The sequence below is a fragment of the Brachionichthys hirsutus genome, chromosome 3 (genome assembly GCF_040956055.1).
Source record: "Brachionichthys hirsutus isolate HB-005 chromosome 3, CSIRO-AGI_Bhir_v1, whole genome shotgun sequence".
NCBI lineage: Eukaryota > Metazoa > Chordata > Actinopteri > Lophiiformes > Brachionichthyidae > Brachionichthys > Brachionichthys hirsutus.
In genome coordinates this window covers 6276849-6294311 of record NC_090899.1, presented here as the reverse complement: position 1 = coordinate 6294311, position 17463 = coordinate 6276849, and the positions used below count along the sequence as shown (strand labels likewise).

The window sequence follows — 17463 nt, the reverse complement described above, 5'->3', positions numbered from 1 at the left end:
CAAACCAGGTCTCTGTGGATTTAATCGCTCGAAGGTAAGTGCGCGTGTACGTGATGACGCGAGCGAGAGAGGCTGGCTTGTGATCATCTCACCCCGGACAGTCGGATACCGGATCGGTCCTTCCACCCGGTGTCTCGCTATTTATAAGGCTAGGAACTCTACCATACTTCCCAGTTTACGGGCCGCCACTGGGAGATAAAGGTGCATAACGCGCGGTAAGAGATCCCGTGCGTGAACGAATGTTACCGCGAGTGTGTGTGTGTTTGACCTCAATTGTGGAATGAATGGTGTCACGGTCGCTGCAGGAAGCGCTCCTTGAGCCTCGGTCCGATGCCGGCTGCAGGAGCACGCAGAGGTCAGGTGGACGCAGCGGGGAGCTTCACCCGATGGGGGCTTCACCCGGAGGGCCCCGTCAGGATGATGGATGGGACGGGGGGGGGGGGACAATCGAATGCTCCAAATAATGCGTAGCGTCCAGAATCTTGTCCAGCAGCAATCGAGTGTTTGGTTGAACTCGGCACAGGCTGTTCCCTTCAAATAAACACACACTACAAAAAATAAACAATAATCAGGTTGTGGTCATGCAAAAACAGGCTCGTGTAAGCGCATGACAGGCAGCAACAACAACACGATGGCAAAATGTTGAAATAATTAAATGCCAAATGAACAGTAAATGTAAGAAATATGAAAACCTATAGTTAAAATGTGTCATATATGCATGTTTAATACATTTGTTGCAAATATATGATATTAATATACTATATATTTTTACTGCTGTGTGACTACGTACTAATACATACATAATTTATTTTAGTTAAGATGTGAAATGCACATCTACATACAAAAGAAAGCAACCAGAATGAAAATTTAGACCACGATCGTACATTTTTGACCTGCTTCTTGTGTGTTACTGACAAAAAGAAGTTGACAAATAACATTACTATTGTGAAATCTACTTAAAATAAGGAGCTTACTCTGGTACACACTGACCTCTCGCTCTCACACACATGGACACACATTATGTTTAACACTGGGATATTGTGAAATTCCCCAAACTGGGAAGTCAATGTGTGGAATCCCAGTGCGTCTTACACATCAAGCCCATAATCAAAGACGACCCACTTGGGGATATAAGGGGGTGAGGCTGTGTTTTGTTTGGTATGAAATTTGGTGGTGGGTGATGTTTTGGCGGGAGAGTCTGTGGTGTTGGTGCAGGTGGGTATGAGAGGGGGGGGGGGGGGGGGGGCTGTGATGGTTTGGGCTGTCAGCATGCCAGGACCACATTCTCACCCTGCTTCTGTTGAAAGGGGCAGTAAAGACATAAACAGGCCCAGCGGGATTAGGGCCCACTAGGAGGAGTGATCAGGGGGGATTTGCTGCCCAGTGGGCACACAATGGCACTGTCTCACAACACACAAATCCACACTACGCATGCTCAACAGCAACGTGTCACAACAAAACGCAAGCCTACATAAATCTGATTAGGACTCCCTTTTGTTTGGGAAGCGACAGCGGGGTACGACAGTGGGTGTGGGGGATGCCCTCGGGACAGCATAGAGAAAAGCAGGGGGTGTGTTGTGTTGTGTTGTGACGGTATGTTTCCACGTGTGCGTGAAGCCCCAGACAGACAGGGAGGGCCGTGACTGTCTGTGGAAGCACAATAACAGGACGAATAAGGTTTATTTCTTGTGTTTGAGTCGGCTGGCGACGGGAGTAAACATAAGATGACAACATTAACGGAGAAAAAGATCAACCGGTTTCAACCTGTTCAAATAATGCGAAGGCACATTGAAGCAGCAGAGGGGCGACATCCAAATAGACTTTTGCTTTCAGCTAAAAAAAAACAAAAACTAAACCCTGTTTTCTTTTCCACATTTCTCACGCCTCCTCAGTGCCGGGTCTGACCCAGCCTGCAGCCATGCCTCTTCTGGAAGAGACAACTCTGTCACAGGACCACCCACCTACTGTCCCAGTGGTCATCATAGGTGTGTTTCGCCATTAGTTAGGACCTATTTTAAAAAGCACATTTCTTATTCTAATATGTGTCATGTGACATCATTTTGGTCTGTTTCCAGGCAACGGGCCATCAGGTATTTGCCTTTCCTACCTGCTGAGTGGATACAAGCCCTATTTAGATACGGCAACTGCCCATCCAAACCCAATACTCTGCAGGAAACTGCAGGAGACCAAGCACCTACCCATCACTGAACAGGTAAAAACATGAATTCCTTCAATATGTATGCACTAATCATAGTCACTGTATTTTGCCATGATTGTGATAAATCTCCACAGGACTTGGAACATCTGAGTGAAGGTCTTGAGGGGCGATCAAGGAACCCTGTGGCGGTGCTTTTTGATACATTACTGCACCCGAACGCTGACTTTGGCTACGAGTTCCCTCCTGTTCTTCAATGGACAAGAGACAAGCAGCAACACATCCCACATCTAGTGCTGGGGAGGGCAACACCTGGAGGTGCTTGGCATGTAAGCTATAGAGAGAGAGAGAGATCCATATTTTTCCTCAATTGTTTTATTTTTTTGTCCTCCTCTGATTGCATTGTCCTCTGCTCTCCCCTCTCAGGCAATGGAAGGATCCATGTTGACTATTAGTCTTGGCATCTGGATGGAACTTCCTGGCGTGAACTACAGAGACCTGACAAATGGGAAATGCAGGTATTGAGTAGGAACCATAAAAACATGACCCAGTTTTGTGTGTTTTTTTCCTCATTGTCCCTTTCTTCTTACTAGGGATGCAACTAGCGACAGAGCTACCCCAGAGGAGATTTCATCCTATTATCGTAACTATGTAAAGCTACAAGGCCTCCAAAAGAATTTTGTTGACAACACATATGTGACCTCGGTGCAGAAACTCTGCCGGGGACAAGAGGGGGAAGGTCTGGAAAATGAGCACACTGATCAAGGAGGGGTGAGAGATGGTGGCGATGAAGGCTTGGAGGGAAATGGTTGTCTGAACAATGGAGGAGGGGGAGCTCTCTGGGAAGTCACGGGCTACCATCAGGTGCAGAATGACACTCATGTCCCATTCTGTCTGTTTGCTGAGAATGTAGTTCTCGCTACCGGTGCATTTGATTCCCCCGTCCGATTAGGCGTAGAGGGGGAGGACCTACCATTTGTATCACACAGCATCTCAGAGCTTGGGTTGGCTATTAGCCAGAGAAAACTGGATATGAACTCCGATCCAGTTTTAATTGTAGGGGCAGGTTTAAGTGCTGCAGATGCAGTTTTGTGTGCTTGCAACAGCAACATAAGAGTGCTGCACGTCTTCCGTAAGAGTGCGGATGACCGCGACCTCATCTTTAAACAGCTGCCCAAGACCCTGTACCCTGAGTACCACAAAGTCTACAACATGATGTGTTCAAAGACCTACTCAAATGTGGCTCCCTCCACTCCTCCTTCAAACAGACCCCGAGAAGATAGCATTGCCTCTTCAGTCTGTGCGAAGATGTGCCCAAAGCCTAAACTTGCCACAGGCAGCACTGCTGGTGAAGCCAGCGTCGGCCTGTTTCCCGACTACACTAGTTTCCCCGAACACTGTGTGGTGTCAGTCCAGTCTGACATGAAGTGTCTGCTCCAGGGAAACAACTCCCTCAAGGCTTTCCAGATATCCATGGCCCTGGTGCTAATTGGGACCAACCCCAACTTGTTTTACTTGAAGGGGCAGGGCCAGTACCTGGGTCAGGATCCAACGAAACCAGTGTCCTGCACACAGAACCCCATTGAAGTCAACCCCTACACCTTTGAGTGTGCAAAGGAGCCAGGTCTGTTTGCCATGGGCCCACTAGTGGGAGACAACTTTGTTCGTTTTTTGAAGGGTGGCGCTTTAGGCATCGCCGCCTGTCTGCTGAAGAGACTCAAGAAGAAAGAAAAGCTCATCAGCAATGGAGGGCATGACTTTGTTCGAAAACATGACGGCGAGATCTAAAGAGCTATTACCAACGAATATAAATGATGACGGGGAAAACAATAGTTTTAATCATTAATGCAGCGTTTTCTCATCAAAGCTGATGCATTTCTACAAATTTTCTGAGACCAAAAAGACAATGGATGTACAATATTTTCTACCGAAGCACCACAGCTTTCAACTCTTGTCCGACTTCATAAGAAGTCCCCAGTAGTCCAAGCTACCATGTGCCAATGCTTTTAATTCATTCTGTAATCTCTTAACTGAATAGGACATTTTAATCAGGGTTGTTTATTTGTTCACCATGTGTCTCTTTCAATCCTTTTATTTACAGCATCAACACAGTATGCAACACATACGAAGGTTATAGCTGCAGAGGTGATGGGCAGTCACTTGACAAGCTGTAGTCCCATATGCAAAGTTAAATGATCTCAGCCCAAAGTAATAAAACCTTGGAAGGTGTTGGGTTACATTGAAATTTAGTAAAGAACATGTGAACCAACAAGCTGATTGCTATGAAAAGGTAATGTTTCTGATTATTCTGAGCCTATCAATTTTTTGTGTGTGTTTTTTTTTCTTCAAATGTATTCTTGGATAGCTGCAATTTTAGGTAGTTGTGGCAATGTACCTTCAAAGCTTAGTAAAGTCTAATAAATCTGACCTGTTGGAGTTCTAGTGCCACTGTGAGGCTTTCTATGCAAATTAGTTCACTCAAATCTGAATGTATCAGAGGACAGACAATGACAATGATATGGACAAAATACAGAGGGGCTTAGTGTTCACTTCTGTAAAACGGGGAGGGGGGGGGGGGGGGGATCTTATTTGGGTCGAAGCGAGCGGCGGCTCATTTGATGCTAAATTCATATAAATAAAACAGAAGACAACACATGCAGAAAATCTTTAGTACAATTATTAAATCATTTTTTATTTTACAATGGGGCTTTCATTTTTTTTTTTACATACATGTTGTGGATATTGCTGTGAAGTCTAACATCTAAACTCCTTACAGTCAGTGTCCTTAAATCCTGCAAAACATAGCACAGAACTTTACATGTAGCTGTTTTGGTTTTACGTCAAACTCTTTGTGTACATATTGAAAGTTAAAGACCTTCTGGTGCAGTTTCATAATAAATAGTCACCACGGTTTCGTAAAGTGCCAAATGATAGCGTAGATAGATTGTGCAGTGACAATAGCAACCTATACATATTCTTCATTGCAGCCATAGATTTTCTTTTTCTCTTTTCAGTCATGAGAAATCTGTGTCTAAGAGTGTGTGTGCGGCCCCTCGCACACAGCTCATGGCTATTTTGTTATGTGAACCTTTGATCCCTTTGTAGGAAGTTCATTCCCTAGCCTTCATAATATGATAGTCAGTGATGGATTACTACATAAGCTATTGCAGTCACATTTTTCTTTCCACTGAGAAATTGTTTGAACATATTACTGCATACATTTTGCTAATAATATAACAAGTGAAAATGTGACTTCTTCTAAATGTTGAATTTCAGCTAATTTAGGCACTTTCACTGAATAGTTTTTATATAAATATTAAATATATGCATGCAGGCATGAAGCTTTGCCTTGCAGAAACTATTGTGAGCGGAGAGCAGAACAGTGCTGTGGGAGAAGATGTGGAAAGAGTTTTAAGCCATTGTATTAAAATGTTTAAAGAGTGGACTGAGCGACTTAACTGAAAGCACTGCAAATATAAAAACATGATTTTGCTACACCAGATCGGACACAACTGTCCTCCGCTGTCCACTCTAAGAGCTGCTTGCTCATAAAGCACTGACAGACATGTTGTGTCCATCCATATACTTTGTGTATATGTCAGTAATTCTAGAAAATGTTAGAAAGAAAATAATCCCTCTGCAATACAGACAAAAAGCTGCGTTTGAACGCAAGTGTCCTTTTTGACAATCGTCTCTGCTCAAGAAAAAACAACTAAAACTTCAGGCAGAAATTGTTTTGGCACTTCCCTTTAATACGAAGGGACACGTGTGGTTTAACTATATGCACAAAAAGAGCCCATAGCTGGTCTGCGTTGACAAGCATTGGACAGTTTCAGATGTGTCAAAGCGCCTAAAGAGTCGCGTATTTAAAAAATGACAACTTGAATTCCTTTTCAAGTTCCTCGTTCGGTGGAAACCAGAGCACACATTTGGTTTTAACTTAAAACAAAGGAAAATCTGCTTTCAGCTTATAGAGTCTTGATGCTTTCTAGTATGATTAAAGAGTTTTTAATGTTTTATATGCCACAATCTTTTATTATTATTATTGACAAATAAACACATTAAGAAAAATCTTTGGTCATAACTGTTTTATTACATTGCTTACCATCAGTGGCTTTATTAGTGGAGCGTATGAAGACATTAAAAGGTAACAGCAAGCACAGCTGTAAAAAAAAAACGTTTTTATTTTCAACTAATTTTACTGTAAATCTTTCAGCAGTGAAGCAGTTAGACCAATGCTGAATTTGCCAACATGAAACGTGAAACACAAATAATTTCTTGAGGCCTTTCTATAGGGCGGTGATGGAGTTCCATAAATATGAATACACTTTCTTTGATGCCAAGACGACGGTTACTTCATCTCCTCTTGGTTACTTTGGTAGGGTTGTACCTAAAGACACACAAACACATGCAAAATATGATATCCCATAGACCTGCAAATGACAGGATGGGCTTTTAACATTCCCCATGGATCATTCCTCAATGCCCTAAAAGGCATTAACGATAAAAACAGTCCAAATTAAGTGCTGTAAAACACGTCCAGTGTTTGAACAGCTTAAAGCAAACAAGCTCCCTGTAAATCATGTCTGGAAACTTCGTTTGGACGTAATAAAAAAAATATACAGGACTGTTTTCTTAGCAGTAGACGCCGTTCCCTGGCTACGCATGACTGAGCATGAATCCATGATCAAACAGGTCAGCAGTGACGCACACACACAGACACACAAACCTCAGACCGTCTCTTTTCTGCTTAGTCAAAGAAAACATGGCAGCGCTGGCTCCATTACCCCGGCAACCCTTATGCCCCCCCCCGGTGCCATTAAATTTCTTTTAACACAACTTAATTTATGGACATCTATGGTTTGATTTTCTTTTTATATTGCATGGGTTGTTACCGACACCTGGTGAAAAGTTCATGTCGGTAGCACCTTTAGAAATATATTTACTGAGAAAAATTGCAACATAGTCAATACTTGTTTTCATTTTACCCCGTGTGTGTGTGTATCCATATATATAAAATATAAAAGATCTGCCTCTTACCTAAAGAGGTCATCTCCAACAGACTCATCCCGTCTGTTCTGACGCTCCTCCTGAAATGAACGCGGGTTCATGAATGAAAGGCTCAGACACATACAGACGTTTGACAGCTGTCGAGTGATGACAGTACCTCAGCTGCATCCTTCAGCCACTCATCCACCTCAGAGTTCTTGCCTTTACTGTGAACCAGCAGATATGACCTTCCAGTGAGGCGAGCCGAACCATTTGCACCCGGCGTGTAAATCTGTCGATGAAAATTAAATATATCTAAAAAAAAAGGTGAGATGCATAATCTCTGCATAATGTGTTCTCTGGATGATAACAGATTGAGACTACAGATGCAGGCATACATCCAAATGCTACTGGTTTGAAATCTGAGGCTCCATTGTGTTTCTGATGTGCATGCTGCATGGCAGAGACCTTGCGGAAGCATTTGAAGTTCGTCGGGACACCGATGCCCTGCATCTTGTGTGGTTTCACTTTTGAAGGTGCAGCAGTCAGAGTAAGAGACCGAAATTCCACCAACACCATCTTTTTAGGAAGATCTTCATCAATCTTTGACTGCTGAAAAAGAGGATGTTAAGAGGACAGTTACTACACTACCTAGCATGGAGTAAACACTGCAGGACAAGAACACACATGTAAAGTCATTTAAATAACAATAATATGGTCTGCAGGAAGTTGCACAGTATCTTTAGAGAATGATAAATTGTGTGAATATTTTTCCAATTAGCACAACACATGAGTCAGCATCAAACTTGCAAATTGCAAGCGTGCAATAATTACATTACAGGATGCACAAAGTATCTTATCATAGATCTGCCTAATACAAAATAAGCATTTTCTAGGTTCTCATTTCCCATGGCTGATTTATATTAATAGTCTAACACAATTATGACACACCAGTGTATTTATAAATTGTATTGACATGTGTTGTTGATTCCAAATTCTCCTACAACCGTTTTCTACCAACTAATCAGGAATCAAACGTGCATGAAACAGCGTTGCAGGTTGGCAGAGGGCTAAACCAACTGCAGCTTAGTTAGGGGGTGATTTGTTCTGTTGTATGAGGACTTTTGAAGCATTATACATTGTTTCTCAAGAGAGAGAATTTAGCTTTTGTTTCTGATTTTGATTATGTTATGATGTGTGCCTTAAGACGTGGGCCTTCACACGATTTTATTATGTTCGCATAATGATAATAAAGTATCTTGAATCTTATAAAGTAATAGAATTATGAATAAGTGTATGTCTACAGGAATAACAAGGTGTAGGCACATTTCCTGTGTTTCTTCATACCACAGTAGAGATATCACAGAAAAAAGGCCCTTGTCCGGTTTACTTAACTGATACTGGATTCTTGAGGTCAGAACCTGATGAATTTTTAAATGTAAATTCAGAATGAAACTCACAAATAAGTTGTACGTGCTGAGTGAGATGAATTACAGCTGTAGATGTGACAGAAAGAGCTCAGTCACTTACTTGGACACCCTGCTTGATGTGAACCGGCTTCAAACGGGTCTTGGGCTCTTCTTTAGGATGGCAAAAATCCACTTTCAGTAGCTCTAAATCCTATTAGTATTAAAAGGATAGCACAAAAATATACAATAATAATAATGAAACGTGATTTAATACAAACAAGAGAAGAACTAGGGAGCCCATACCTTTAAATAATGATAAATAATAAATAACTCCTCACCTCAGCAAAAGACTCCTCATCTTTACGTGCACTGGCAGATGGCACCTCTGGAGCTTTGCTGGACTCGTGAGAAAGGTGGATCTGCGCTGTCTTGATTGAGACTGCCCGCTGTTCAGAAGTCTTGTTGTGATTCTTAAGAGAACCGGCCTCTTTTGCCAAACCACCGTGGGCCATTTCGTTACATCCATTTTCTGCTAGGTGGACCCGCTGTCTCTTGCTTGTAGATGAAGACTGGACAGTATTTAAATCTTGTTTGCTACCGTTTGAACCACATATTATTGGCTGTGCTTGTGTGCCATCATTATCTGAGACCGACTCATCAAAGTAGTCCATATCCTGAGACATGATAGACTCCAGTTCATCCATTGGTATGTCTTCCTCCATCTTTTTTTGCTTTTTGTTCTGCGTCTCCTCCTGGAACGCTGACTTTCCCACAAAAAGATCTGCTGACTCCAGTGGTGTCTGGGGTGCTGCTGCGTGGACTCTGTACGTTTCTTTGGATGTAACAGTGGTGGCAGCGGGCTGGATGCTGAGGGATGATTCCAGTAAGGACCTTTTTGGCTCTGAAACAACTGCAAAGAGCTCATCCTCCAAAGGCCTTGATGACAGGAAACAAAAACAAAAAGGAGTGTCAGACTTTTCCACCAGTAAATGAAGTTTACCCCCAAATAAAGAAGGGCCGCATTAAATATTATTATTTAAAGGGTCTTTATTTTACACTAGTGTATATGTGAAACACAAGATATGGCATATGCGGAGCCGTTGTTTACCTTTTCTTGTTGACGGGTTGAAAGAAAGTGGTTAGCGTTGACTGTTTCTGTGGCGATTCTTGTGACAATGTCTTTTGTTTCTTGGGGGATTGCTTCTGCAGGAATGTCTTTGTGCCACCTTTGGTCGTGGAGAGGGATGGCCGAGGCTTAACGCCATTCGTGTCTGCACCTAAAACCGCAAACAGAATAACTTTGGTCACAGAACTTCAAAGTTCACATATTTTCTTACTAAAAACCATAACATTTATTTCATGCAATGTCAAACTATGCAGGTGTTCCTCACTGCATTATAAAATAAATCTTAGCATTTAAATTCTAACAAATGGAAGCGGACACACTGTAAAGAGGCGCTGAGTGACTTAAAATGAAGAGAACAGAGAGCGCTTGCTGGACAAGATGGATCACCCTCCTTCCGTGTCAGATTGCACTCAGGCCTCTCTCTCTCTGTGAGCCTCTACAGTGTTGAACGACGGGCTCATTGTACCTGCCGCCACATCGCCGCTGGCCTTCTCCTGAGCTTCAGATTTGTATCCACGGAGCTGACGGGCTTTTGGGTTTTGTGTCTTCTCAGGCGTCTCTCCGACAGCAAGCACCCCCGAGACTTCACTTTGCTCTAACCTGATAAATAACGATCATGAGACACATCAGACATGCTTTCTACAGAACACAGCAGTGTGCACATGGTATAGCGGACACGCGACCGTTAGTACCGCTGTGTTGGCTCCGTGTTGACTGCGTAAGCTGTGATGTTCTGAGACGGCGCGGGCAGCACGGTCTCATCCACGGCCACACTCTGTGACAACGACGCACTTGGTATTCTGGGATTCACTTTTTGTCCCGACTCTAAGCCGTTTAATCAGACGGGAACAAATGAAAGAAAAATGTTGAGAAATAAGAAACCAAAGGGAAACCGAAGACAGCAATGAGCGCTGTTCTGTGTGATCCCCCACCTGAGTGTGGGATTAGATTGGATGGGTTGCAGTAACGGTCACATGATGCGTAGATTGCAGCCAATCCAATCTCAGACTCTGTGACGATTCGAAGGCCTTTCCTGTGTCCGTGGCAAAACAAAAATACTTTGACAAACATCACAGGAACGAGTGACTTGGTAAATACAGTCAGTGCATTTCTAAACATCAAACCTTTGAACGATATTCTTAATCGTCTTTGCCCACTCTGTCGTGCAGGGAGGAAGAGGAGCTTGCGAGCTGCCGGCTGTTACATCGATCACACAGCTCTGTGGAGACTGTAGCAACTCCTGGGGCACAGAGCCCTCTTCCAGCAGCTGACTCCTGCCACCCCCAAAACTCACTGCTGCACTGAGGCGCCTAAGCTGCAAAAAACACAGAGAAGAGGAGCGAATGCATAACTGTAACTGTTAGTAGCTTTAGTTTGAGATGAAGGCCCTCTCCTCCGGTACCGGTCTGCTGACAGGCCTCCGAGTGATCCAGGAATAACTTTGGAACCGTAAAAGTGACATGTAAGCAGTGAGCCTCCCGAAGGATCTCTGTGCTGACGAGTACCCAGCGTCCTCCGTTCAGCTGAGGAGCAAGAAGATCATGTGACTTTCTTGATAGGAAAAACAAGCTGGGTCATTAAATACTCGGCTGCTAAGAGTTTCCTTCTCGTGTGGCTCATTATCCTCGACTCCCCCGGGAGGACGGTTACCAGGGCCTTGTACGGTACAAACAAAAGGCCAACACCAGTAGCTTTACCAAGATCCCAATTTAGACGTTACCCTTTATCGCCAGTAATGATATTCTTTATTTATGTCACTATGTGACTGTTTGTCTTGAAATAAGCCTGATGCATTTATCACTATCAGACGACACCTGCAACAAACCGCGGTCTTGTTTGGAGACGTTTCCATGCTGCTCGGTGCGGGACCATCTTGGGCGGTACAAGACCCAAACGTTTCAAGACCCAAACCCATTCTGCATATTTTCAGATCATCTGAAAATATTCTGGCTAATCAAGGATTATTTACTTTTTGGTTCGGAACACATTAAACAATAACAAATAAGTAAAAAGAGATTTAAAAAAAAGACGTACCTGTTTGGGAATGAGGAATACGAAGGTCTTCTCTCTGAAAATCTGTTTACGATGTGGAATCATGTCGAGGTTGACGTCCTCTTTAGGCAAGCTGGGTTCATCGACCTCTGGGATGAAACTTGAAAACAATGATGAGCACAGATGAGTCAAGGGCGCCCTGTGACATTCATCTTATTCTCAGTATGGAAGCAAAGTATGAACTGTATTGTACCTGCTGGTTTTAGGAGGGGGTCGTTTTTGCCGAGCGGATTTGCTGAGCTCTGAGAAGAACTCAGGCTTCACGATGGGACGGCAGGACAGCAGAGCACTAATAGTCTGATTGGGAACATAAACACATTCAGGCACAAAATGTCACACACGCATGACTGATTATAAAACGTCTGATCCTGACCTTGATGGTGACTTTAGCGGGCGACATGGTCAGGTGGGTGCATTCCTGGGACCAGGCGTTGACCAGTTTTCCACCCAAAGCCAACAGAGCTTGAGAGAGTGACGTTTTGCCATCGTTGTCCAAGCATGATGAACACACCACGAGCTTCTGGTGGTTCACACTGACACGAGGCACCGGCAGTCAAAACACAGCCCACACAAATCAATGGAACTCATTCAGGGAGTTACTTTGAGCATTTAGTCAGTTTAGGGGATATGAAACCAGGTGAGTGCAATAAAAACAGAACAATTGATTGAAAAAACAAAATCACGGTTCTGAAATAACATGGGTGAGTTTCATACCTGAATTTGCTGTCAAAAACTCCAAATGTAAGATTGTCCCCAGACGTCAAGTTCACAGGCGTGTTCTCCATCAAGCGCTGGCTGTTGACAAACGTTCCGTACTTGGAGCTGTCCTTTAGAGTCAAGCTCTAGAAATAATCATTAGAAAGTCACAATTAAAATCAGTCACAGATTTATTATAACACCTTGCCAGAAGTGCACGGTTTCAGTTGCTGAAGTAACACTTAATGACACTAGTTTACAAGAGTTAACTCAAAATACTAATTATTTTATTACCACCATGTGGATGGTGTAAATCCAATTAGGAGGGGAATGAGCTGCTTGGCGGAGGTCTGCGCTCTCAGAGTGCTCTTCTAGTTACTTTTTTTGTGATAAGATTTGGGTGATATTAACAATGAGGAAGAAGATGATTCCAAAGTCTGCAGGGGTCATGAAGATGTTTCTAAGGCTCTTGGACGCCACAGATCCACAAAGAGACACATTATCTACAAGCGGAGAAAGCGAGGAATGTAGTGAGACTTTAAACATGCACACAACAACAGAAGAATTCAGGAGATGGTGCATTACTTTTGTCACTGTACTGCACGTGTTATAGTGCATCCAGCTCATATAGAGCAAGGTGTGTTTTCAGTGTGAATGCGTAATAGTGAATATTAGTTTATGTAATGACACTTCTCCACATTAGGTAGTGCTGTTAGACCAGTTCAACGCAACATCATCAAACCTGACACTAGCTAGTTCTGTCATATGTGCTTCTAAAAGATCTTAATATTTGAAAAAGTGCGCTAGAGCAATTTTAATTGTGTAATGCACAAGTAAAATCTACCTCAGGAAAGGTTGCTCTCCTCAAACACAAGTTTTTGGGGGTTTTTTTTTTCTTAAATCATCATCCACTCACATATCAGAAATTAAGAACATATTCTTGAACGGTTTTATTGTGTAAAATAAGGAAGATAATATTATGAGGGGGGATTTTTTTTTTTTTTTATCTGTCAAACAGTTGAACAATCCTAGCACCAGGCTTGTAATGTTGGATGACAGGTTTTTGTTTTTGTAGAACAATGACACTCCCTTTGCGTATTCATAATGCATACTTGTAGTCCTGTAAGTGGAGCAGGATTACCGTAATTGCTGAACTATTATGCGCACCTGTGAAAAAGCCGCACCCACTGAATTAAAAAAAATATATATTTTGTACTAAAATAAGCCGCACATATTCGTAAGCCACAAGTGCAATCAGATCCGTAACTTCGGGATAAGGATTGGCTCTAGGGGCTGGGTCGGTCGGGCTGGGGTGCGAAGCGGGGCTGGGCTCGAGCCGCGGCTGGGGGAGCAGTCGCCCCGTCGCCCTCCCCTCTCCGCCCGTCGGAGGCTGCGCGGTGCGCGCGCCCGCCTGGCGGGGTGTCCCCGTCCCCCTTGCCCCCGTGCCCCTCATCCTCCGTCCGCGGGAGCGTGGTGCGGCAGGGGTGGGGACGCCCGGGAGGTCGAGGGGGTGGGTTCCTTCCCCGCTACGCGGCGCGTCCGACGCCGCGTAGCGGATGGCGGACAGGCGGCGGGGACCGGGTACGGCGGTTCCGCTGGCGGCGACTCTGGACGAGCGCCGGGCGCTTCTCGCGGATCTCCCCAGCTACGCGCAAGCGGGGCTTTCCCTCCGGGCGGGCGGGCGTTAATTTTGTAACGAAAATAAATAGGCTTTAACGAAACACGGCTCGTAACGAAAGTGGGAAAATATACGTAAATTTGCCGCGTCGTTGCATAAACCGCAAGGTTCAAAATATTGGAAAAAAGTAGCGGCTTGTACACCGGGAATTACGGTAATCATGCTGGCAGGTAACATAACTTTCGACACACACCTTAAAAGTATCATGAACAACAACTTCAGACATTGGAAAACATTTAGTGTTCCAGGATTTAGGCTGGAAAATACGGACCTTTATTAACACAACACTAGATATAACATCTTCTTCACATTTTAGCCAAAATAAAATTCTGACAGGTCGAAAATTAAGCTACAATGAAGGGATTTAAAAACGCAACTCTCACTCTTGGTATAACTGAAAACCTTTTCTCCATATTAAAATTGTATGTAGATCTATATGATGGTTTATTATTTTTACTTTTACATATAACTTATATTGTTATAACGCTCAACATACAAGCCTGTTGATCCAACTCAACAAAAAGACATGATGAATGAGGACAAAATGACATTTGTAAGGCCACCAATGAGAAAACAGGACTGCTCTTGTGCCCTCTGTACGCAGTGGATGCTGTTCCTGATATCTGGGTGGTGCATAAAAAATAAAAATAAAACCTGTGTGGTTGGTTAAACGACTGACGGGAAGAGTGGCAGTGTGAACATCCTCCACAAACACAGCAGTAATTCTTAGCCATCGTGACTCACTGCCCCATCAGGCAGTTATGCCAGTCCATGATGCAGCAGTGAGACACAGAAACGTGTATCTATAAGTACAAACACAAAAGATAACTATAACTGGCTCAGTAGACCGTTTATGAACACATTCATTCAATTAAATAATGAACTGCGTGCTATAAGACAAATGTCTAGTTTTACTCTGACCTGGTCAGTAGCAGTGAGGTGAGCATGAGCCCTGCTGATGGACTGGTCGCGGGGAAGGATGATGTCACAGTTCTTGCGCCCAACCACGTGCACGCTACCGGACAGCAGATAGTGGGTCTCATCTGTTAGTGACAGGAGGAAAATGATTGGCCTTCTCCTCTAAAATCCATAAAAAAACAATCAAACCGTGCTTTTACAAGCACAACTTATACAACGGGTGAAAGATCATCTTTAGTCTCAACATTGTACTATCAAAACCTGTTTCAAGTGTAACAGGAGTAGAGTGAGCTAACTTGCAGCAGAAAATAAATATTTAAAGGCACCCTATGAAGAAGGAGGATATACAAATAATTACTGCTGGATAAGGATTTCCATGTTTGCAATAACCAAATCACACAAGATAAATTTCTCTCTTCGCTTGTTCTCAGAAATGAAGACTCCATGCAACAGAATTTAAGTTTACAGTATTTTTCCACATTCAACAACAAATGCTTCTTTTCATTATAGCTGCAGTCTGAAGATTATTCCATCATTTGCAGACACATTTGCAAATAAGAGGTGTTAATATGCTGTATCAAACTTTATAAACTTACTTTGGCAGTGGCTTTCCAAAGCTTTCTTTCTGTTAAAAGACTACATTTAAATAAGGGCTTCATACCCAGACTACCATGTACACCACTGTTGATCCAAAAACCTAAGAACAGTGAACTGCAGCAAGTAAACCCTGGAATATTACACAACCGGGACAATGTGGATGAAATGTTTTGCGAAGATTCAACAAGTCTGCGCATGACCACAATTCCCACATCATAAATAAACAAAGGTATGACGTGCGTTCATTACAGCCACAGAGCATTCACTTGTGTCTGAAAATCCATCAACAAAAATGTAAATCCTTCATACAAGGTTTATGGCCGCATTTTGCAAAAAATAAAAGCGCTCGCACAACTTGATCAAGGAGTTAACCATGTGTGGCTAACTGCTATAAGCTAGCGTTAATATATTTACTGTGACAGAAACGTTTACCTCCAGGCCTGAGTGGTGTCAGAATCCACATTTTACTAGTGAAAGTTCTTTTTCACTCATTTAAAGAAACAGAATGTCAGTAAATAGCTTATTTATTAAGTAGAACGTAGTCGATCGTCCATCCGCACTCACAGCACCATAAGAGCGCGCGTCGCGGCTCTGTGACGTAAAAGCCCCGCGACACAGTATTTTCAAAATAAAACTACCGGTAACATAAATATCGGTAACACGTATGATAGCTATATTTGAATCTTTCTATGAGAAGTCTGCTTGATATGTTGTACCCTAACCCATTCACATTCTAGGGACATGACATTCAAGGGTCTCTTGAGTTAGATTTGAACAGATTTTTGTGTGGAGATTGAGCATATTGTTTTTCTTCTTTGTACTGCAAGTAATTTGCTGAGATTACTGCTGACATGCACTTATATTTATATAAAAGTGCATACATACACAGGCATGTTCAGAGATTACCTAGACTGGCTTTCTCTAACTTGAACCTATCCTCAGTGAAGACACAATTGATCTTATCTCAGGCTCACACTGACCCTGAATTTTTAGTGACAACAAAAGTACTGATACACGTAGTGGGTGTGGTGATGAAAATGTACAATACACTGAAAAATACTGATGTTTCAATTTCCATTTGGCTAGAGAAAAGACTTGAACAGCATGGAAGCAAATGTATTTATTAATCTGTGCAAAGAGGTTTCATATTGAAGGTTCACCATGTCTGCATTTAAGCAGAAGAGAAGCCGATCAACAACAGTGAGTTAAAATGACTCCACTATTAAAAACAGGAATATCACTTCTATCTTTGAAAGGGAAAAGAGAAGTCAATAAGTGAATAAGGGATTTTTTTTTTTAGCTCTACCGCTTGTCAATGGCTTTCAGGATTCTTTTAGTTTCAACATGAAACATATGTCATACTGTAAAAGAATATGAGTTTATATGATTTAACTATTAATAAACTAATGTTGAAGAATAATGGGTATAAATTGTGTCTGATGGTCATGAATTGGATTTAAAAATCCTCGTCAGAAATGAACAATTGTCGACTGAAATAATATGGGCTTTCTAACACAGCCGCCCCCAACTGTCTACATAGACAGTTGAATCTAACATAGAAAGACCATTCAGATAGTTGAATCGCCATCAGTGTCTTCAAGCTTAGGGAGCTGGACCAGATGAGCTACTGGTCGAATGTATGTCCGACCCTTCACCTTAATGGCGGCAGTCCGGACACGTCCATCAGCTCCTGGGTAAGTAGCTGTCACTTTACCAACTGGCCATAAACCTCGTGGGAACTGAGAATCCACGATGAGCACCACTCGGTTTGGTTCGAGATGTTTTCCATCGTCCTGCCACTTCTGTCTCTCCTGTAGACTAGGCAGGTAGCGGACACTGATCC

General features: G+C 42.9%; 2 protein-coding genes across 2 annotated transcripts; one reads left to right on the top strand and one right to left on the bottom strand.

Annotated features, from left to right (window-relative positions):
• The first annotated feature begins 1897 nt into the window (after nt 1–1897).
• Nucleotides 1898–3943, top strand: osgin2 (oxidative stress induced growth inhibitor family member 2). Its single transcript, XM_068760324.1, has 5 exons — nt 1898–1985; nt 2076–2212; nt 2293–2484; nt 2582–2673; nt 2749–3943. Exons 1-5 carry the CDS (start codon nt 1919–1921, stop codon nt 3941–3943), a joined length of 1683 nt encoding a protein of 560 aa, XP_068616425.1. The 5' UTR covers nt 1898–1918.
• Nucleotides 3944–6228: 2285 nt separating this feature from the next.
• On the bottom strand, nt 6229–16168 carry nbn (nibrin). Its single transcript, XM_068760115.1, has 17 exons — nt 16053–16168; nt 15027–15148; nt 12446–12573; nt 12105–12264; nt 11925–12028; nt 11714–11831; nt 10804–10994; nt 10612–10712; nt 10372–10504; nt 10146–10279; nt 9662–9830; nt 8892–9489; nt 8675–8764; nt 7613–7756; nt 7323–7436; nt 7196–7245; nt 6229–6545 (listed from the first exon to the last, which is right to left on the bottom strand). Exons 1-17 carry the CDS (start codon nt 16081–16083, stop codon nt 6512–6514), a joined length of 2421 nt encoding a protein of 806 aa, XP_068616216.1. The 5' UTR covers nt 16084–16168; the 3' UTR covers nt 6229–6511.
• Between the last annotated feature and the right edge of the window lie 1295 nt (nt 16169–17463).